At 41.0% G+C, this 7,135-nt stretch overlaps 1 protein-coding gene across 1 annotated transcript; it reads left to right on the top strand.

The window, feature by feature from the left end:
• The first annotated feature begins 1,240 nt into the window (after positions 1-1,240).
• Positions 1,241-6,369, top strand: LOC127773515 (stromal 70 kDa heat shock-related protein, chloroplastic-like). The gene is made up of 8 exons (XM_052299596.1): positions 1,241-1,867; positions 2,484-2,736; positions 3,366-3,445; positions 4,023-4,165; positions 4,284-4,382; positions 4,556-4,745; positions 5,275-5,673; positions 5,764-6,369. Exons 1-8 carry the CDS (start codon positions 1,370-1,372, stop codon positions 6,169-6,171), a joined length of 2,070 nt encoding a protein of 689 aa, XP_052155556.1. The 5' UTR covers positions 1,241-1,369; the 3' UTR covers positions 6,172-6,369.
• Positions 6,370-7,135: the final 766 nt, after the last annotated feature.

Consider the following 7,135-nt stretch of genomic DNA (forward strand, 5'->3'; position numbering starts at 1 on the left):
GGTGTCACATTCTTCTCAACGCCTCCGCGAGCTTACTGCGTGTGCTCCCTACTACCCCGTCCCGTTGATTCCAGAACGTTCCACCACCTCCCGGATGCACTGCTCCAGCCACAGCTCCCTGCCCAACCGTGTGGCCACACCCAGAATTTCTGGGCCAGAAACATAGGATCAGCCTTCTGCGAGGTTTTTACCGGTTCAGAGCAGTACAATAGCAGGCTTAAGAAAGAGAAAGAAAAGCAGCGGGTTACAGATTTATAGTCAGCTACAGCACGGACTCCAAGACGTAATGTGTGTATGAGATGTGGGACCAAGTATTAATAGTATAGTAAACAACTATTGTATAAATTGACTATTACGTTGGCTATAGTTGATTTGGAGCTAGTAGTTGGCTATACTATTAAACTTCCTTTAAGAGAACACTAGTTGACAGGGATTGATATGGAATAATGGTATGCATTTACTAATTATCACTAACCAAATTTTACAAAAGTTCTAGATACTATGTTGTCTCAAAATGTTGCTACTAGGATGATTCTTAGATGTAATATTTTGAGACTAAAGTGTTTGAAAAGTCCTTATCACCAAATGATTAAAATTTATGACTTACAATAAATAAGTGGATACATTTTCTAATATACTCCCTTCAACTCTAATCGACAACGTCCTAACATCAAATACTCCCTCCGTTTCAAAATGTTTGACACCGTTGACTTTTTAGTACGTGTTTGACCACATATTTTTTTAATAAGACGAACGGTCAAACATGTGCTAAAAAGTCAACTGTGTCAAATATTTTGAAACGGAGGGAGTACTACTTTTATTGACTGGATCATATATCTTTTCTTATCTTATATCATAATAAATAAAAATCGAAGCTAAATTTAAATTATCTGATTATAAATATATGTCACAACATGGTATTGGTAAAAAAAAATGATACTTGTAAAAGAAAAAAAATCTCATGTACAAGTATATCAGATAAAAATTGATGTGGTACGTTGTGATTGAATCTTCATTTCATTTTCACATAGACTAACTAGGGTGATATTATTTGTAACATGTGTAGCATTACTCTAATCTAAGTATTATTACTGGAGTGATATGAACTGAAGTGATTTACCACCACAACCATAGTAAAAATCCAAGGGAAGAAAGAAGAGGCCACAGGCTGGCCTCCAAAGTGTGGTGGCCACACGCGAAGTCTATAAAACCCTCCCTCCCCTTCCTTATCCTTCCCCCAACCTCTCGCCATTTCTCCCCCAATCTCTCAAAAAACCCACCACTCGAATCCACCACGACCTTCTCCTTCCTCCCTCCCTCCCCTAGGGTTTCGTGACCTAGCTAGCACCAGCGGTCTCTTTCGGTGGCCATGGCGACCACGACCTTCCCCACCTCGACCCCCTTCTTCGCCCACCATGGCAGGCGGCGGCCGTCCCCGTCCGTCTCCGTCCGCACCGCCGCCGCGGTGTACGGGCGCGGCGGGGGCCGGAGGTGGCGGCCGCTGCGGGTGGCGTGCGAGAAGGTGGTCGGGATCGACCTCGGGACCACCAACTCCGCGGTGGCGGCCATGGAGGGCGGCAAGCCGACGATCGTCACCAACGCCGAGGGCGCCCGCACCACGCCGTCGGTCGTCGCCTACACCAAGTCCGGTGACCGGCTGGTGGGGCAGATCGCCAAGCGACAGGCGGTCGTCAACCCGGAGAACACCTTCTTCTCCGTCAAGCGCTTCATCGGCCGCAAGATGAACGAAGTCGACGAGGAGTCCAAGCAGGTCTCCTACCGCGTCATCAGGGACGACAACGGCAACGTCAAGCTCGACTGTCCCGCCATTGGCAAGCAGTTCGCCGCCGAGGAGATCTCCGCCCAGGTATAGGGGTGGCTTACGCTTTGTGATTGTTTACCATGTGTTGGAATTGATCATCAATTGAGGGGTTCTGACGGCTAGAATCTAGAAATAATGCCTTGGAAGATGGAATCCTGTTGCGTTGCTTAGATGTGGCCATTTTTGATTTCTAGCTTATAGGATCGTGACTGTTCATGAAACTATAGAATTCTTTTTTTTTTTAAAACGGTACTTCACAAAAGGGAATGCAGGTAGTAGGATATTTGTACTGAACAGCCCTTGCTCTTTGTATATATCTAAATATGTGCACGCGGATTTTTGATGCAGTCTATATATATATATGGACTGAGTTAGACATCTTATATGCTTTGAGCTTGACAGCTTATAGTGCAAATCCTGTGGGTTCCCTTCATGTTTGCTTTGTTTTCATCAGTACAATATTTCCTACTGGTGTTCTTTCATCAATTACTAGGCCTAGATGGGTAATTTTGGTGGAGTCGAATGTGCCATTTTCTTTTGGGGATCTGTTGGCAAAAACTGAAATAGCATGTGCATGCAAATGTTTTATGTATGCCTGCAAAGTAAGTTTTATGGTTCAAATTGTTTTTAATCCGAGTGTTGATCATTTTATGTTCTCCAGGTGCTTAGAAAGCTGGTGGATGATGCATCAAAGTTCTTGAACGACAAAGTCACAAAGGCAGTGATCACAGTCCCAGCATATTTCAATGACTCACAAAGGACAGCGACAAAAGATGCTGGCCGGATTGCTGGGTTGGAAGTTCTCCGCATCATAAACGAGCCTACTGCAGCATCTTTGGCATATGGGTTTGAAAAGAAGAACAATGAGACCATTCTTGTTTTTGACCTGGGAGGAGGCACATTTGATGTTTCAGGTATCTATCCTACAATTACGGTGCCTTTCTGAACACTATTTGCAACTACAAGTTTTAACCAGTTATTGTTGTTTTAACCACTATTTGCATCTTTTCACGTACTCTGTTGTAGTGTATTTTTTATTGACATAACATAACCAAGTGAAGTATTTGTCAAAAAACTAAAAATAAAAGCATTTTTTCTTGCTGTTATGGACAATTATTTTTTCAGTTATTTAATTACATTCAGTTGTAGTTCTGACAGTTGTAATGAATTTTCAAAGGCTAATGCTGGTCTAAACAACTTTTTGCTCAGTGCTATGAGGACTCTGTATGTTCAAATACTACGATCTTATGGCAATAGTAGCAATTTTCCAAATACGTTGTGATAATTTGTGACAGGAGAATGATTAGGTTCCTCAGAAAAGGGGCATTTCCAGACTGAAGGAATTATTATAGTAACATTATGCCGTTATGGTCACATTGTGTTGTGTTGATAAGATCAAATCTGTTCTATTGAACTTTGTTTATCCATTCATCCTTCTGGGTGTACTTCATTTGGTTCGTCTGTCAAATGTTAATTAAATTAACACTTTTCATCTCTTAAATGAGAATTCAGCTCCTAACTATATTTTGGGTGATGATTTCAGTTCTTGAAGTTGGTGATGGCGTTTTTGAGGTGCTGTCTACATCTGGTGACACTCACCTTGGTGGTGATGACTTTGACAAGGTTAGTTTTGCTTTCCGAGATTTCAAGGAACAGTCTTTTTCAATATATAAAATTAAGTTTTTAGTAGTATTAATGTGTTGATATGGACTCAAGTTTTGAACTATACATATCGGAACCGTTAAGAATTGATTTAGGGACTCAATTAGTTTCGTAGTGAAGTATATTCCATCCAAATCTTTGATTATTTATGAGCCTTTAATTCTGGGTGATTAGGGGATGATAAGTTGGCAGTAAATTCAGTACTACATATATATGCCCTATGGTTTTTCTTGAAGTTCTTAATCTCTAGTCAAACTGGGGACAGTGAATAAATAATAAATTTCTCTATGGTGGAATTTTGGATGCCTGAATTATTAGAATCTTCATTAAACATGTACGATTTGATGAAACAAATGGATGGACCGACTCAGTAATCGTAATATTCTAATTCATCATTTGGTAATCATATCTTTTGCTTAATTTGAAGGGTCTTACGTCATGTATATTTGTTATAATTTTCTGTAGCTGCTAGATCTTTTAGCATCATTTCTTACTGTTCTACAAGATGTATATGCTCACAAATCATTGTCATTGGCAGAGGGTTGTTGATTGGCTGGCGGGGAACTTCAAGAATGATGAAGGTATTGACCTACTAAAAGACAAGCAGGCCTTGCAACGTCTTACAGAAGCAGCTGAGAAGGCAAAGATGGAGCTATCATCCTTGACCCAAACAAATATCAGGTTAGCTTGCTTGACCGCCTTGATTTGCTGCAGCCTTGTGCTATTGGACTGTTTCCTTTTGGGTAGCAATCCTTTGATTCCCTTGGTTGATTCTAACCATTGGTTATGCTTCTTTCAGTTTACCCTTCATTACAGCTACTGCTGATGGGCCCAAGCATATCGAGACAACTCTTACCAGGGCTAAATTTGAGGAGCTATGTTCAGATCTTCTTGACAGGTACATATGATCATACCTTGTTAATTAATGCTCATTTGAACCAAGGGCATGCATGTATTTTTTTGTATATGCACTTGACAACTACTGTATGTATGATAAATTAGTTCTATTAAGATAACTCAAAAATAGAAAAAAAATGATACACTGCTAATGTTTTATCAACTGTCTTCTAGGTTGAGGACCCCTGTGGACAATGCCCTCAGAGATGCAAAGTTGTCATTTAAAGACATAGATGAGGTGATCCTTGTCGGTGGCTCCACCAGAATTCCAGCTGTGCAGGATCTTGTGAAGAAAATGACTGGAAAGGACCCCAATGTGACTGTCAACCCTGATGAGGTTGTTGCACTTGGAGCAGCTGTTCAGGTGAGTTAATCATAGCCCAAGTTAACTGCTGCCTAAATGAGTCTACCATACTACTTAGATACTTGTGATATCATATCACCAAAAGCTTTGCAATGGATTTTAAAATAAATGTGCTATTTTGTTCTATCCTTACATGTGGAAAACTTGCAACATTGTTCACACTAGTAATATGAAATCTGCGGAGAATGTGACGATATACAAATGATCCTTAAAAAAATGGTTTGAAATGGATGCGATGGGTAAAGGCCTTGTCATCACAACCAACTCCTTTTGTCAGGTTCTGGAGATATTGGTTGGGAAAAATATGTTGTCATAAAAACTGAAGTTCAATATGTTGCTCTAGATAAATAATGTCAGGCAAGACTTGATGGAATTTAGTACATCATATGCATGGTATCTAAATTTTAGCTATAGGGAGCAATCAGTGTGTGTCTCACTTGTGTTCTAGGATTGATTATCTTCTAGAGTCAGAAAGCAAATGTACTCTACTGAACTACAGAATATCTGACTGGCAAAATTTTGACAACAGGCAGGAGTGTTGTCTGGTGATGTGAGCGACATTGTTCTTCTTGATGTAACACCACTTTCTCTGGGTTTGGAGACACTGGGTGGTGTGATGACCAAGATTATCCCAAGGAACACAACTTTGCCCACCTCCAAGTCAGAGGTCTTCTCAACCGCTGCTGATGGCCAGACTAGCGTGGAGATCAATGTCCTCCAAGGAGAGAGAGAGTTTGTCAGGGACAACAAATCTCTTGGTAGCTTTCGGCTTGATGGAATTCCTCCTGCCCCACGGGGTGTTCCACAAATCGAAGTTAAGTTTGACATCGATGCCAATGGCATCCTTTCTGTCAGCGCCGTAGACAAGGGTACTGGAAAGAAGCAGGACATTACGATAACTGGTGCCAGCACATTGCCGAAGGATGAGGTATGTCTCGAGCAAACTCGCAGTCACTGTCTTATTGACTAATACCTGCTAGGATCTTATATTGACTTATATCCATCAAAAACTGTTCAGGTGGAGAAGATGGTTGAAGAAGCAGAGAAGTTTGCCAAGGAGGACAAAGAGAAGAGGGACGCAATCGACACCAAGAACCAGGCAGAGTCTGTCATCTACCAGACTGAGAAACAATTGAAGGAGCTCGGTGACAAGGTCCCAGGCGATGTGAAGGGTAAGGTTGAGGCGAAGCTGACGGAGCTCAAGGACGCTGTTGCAGGTGGCTCGACACAGACGATGAAGGATGCTCTCGCTGCTCTGAACCAGGAAGTGATGCAGCTGGGGCAGGCCCTCTACAGCCAGCAGGGTGCCCCAGGAGCAGGACCTACCCCAGGAGCTGATGCTGCCGCTGGCTCTGCTGGCCCATCCGAGAAGCCAGGAGGCGAGGAAGGTGATGTCATCGATGCTGATTTTACAGACAGCCAATGAGCAGGAGAGTAGTTAGGTCCGAAATTTTAAGGAACGTTTCGCGACGAGTTTGAAATTTGTTCCACAAGATTGTAGGATCTGGGGTGTATCTTTTTGTTAGATGGGCACCTTTGCTTCCTATTTGTGGAGTTTTGGGCGGCGGAGTTTTTGAGTTCTGGGAATTTCACTTCCAAATAGATGATGCTTTCGTTGCTCATACATACATATTCTTATGCCCTGTAGATTCGAGTTGGCAACTGCATGGTTCTCAAAAAAAAAAAAAAGGAGTTGGCAACTGCACCAGCACAAGAAGGAATTACCAAACTTCTGGCAAATTGGTAGCATTGTCAAATTTTGGTAGGATAGACTTAATATTTGCCATATTCTCTAGGCATGATCAATTTAGTAACAAACTAAATATTATCATATATTTATCAATACCAAAGTCATATATTTATCAATACCAAACAATACAACGATATAGTTTAAAATGACATTAATATTCAATTGTGATTATCAAATCAATAACAAACTCCTTTACGATTGTGCCGCCCAGTCCACACCTGTTTATGATATGCTGCCGTTTACTGAGTTTACTGTAGTACCTTAATGCTTGTCGATAACGTCCGATTTGACTCGCAGGTTTTACAGCGCTTCTCCAAAGTAACATGACCCTATAACGGTACCTGTCTGTTCTAAAAATTTATATATATCTTTCTTATCTTCGATATGTAAATCGTTGAGCTTTGTTCTATCAATACCCCTTACCAACCTCAATTATCCATTCACTAATACTACTTTTCGGTATATGTGATTCTTTTGTTACCTCGTTTTGTATATCTAAGATTAAAAATAAAGTTATTTTGGGACGAAGAAAGTAAAACTTTTACTTATTGTGATTGTTATTGTGATTGTTAGGACTTGCGTTATTTTTAATATAGAAAATCATGACCAATGTGTTCATTATAGGTGGTGTGATAATATG

The sequence above is a fragment of the Oryza glaberrima genome, chromosome 5 (genome assembly GCF_000147395.1).
Source record: "Oryza glaberrima chromosome 5, OglaRS2, whole genome shotgun sequence".
NCBI lineage: Eukaryota > Viridiplantae > Streptophyta > Magnoliopsida > Poales > Poaceae > Oryza > Oryza glaberrima.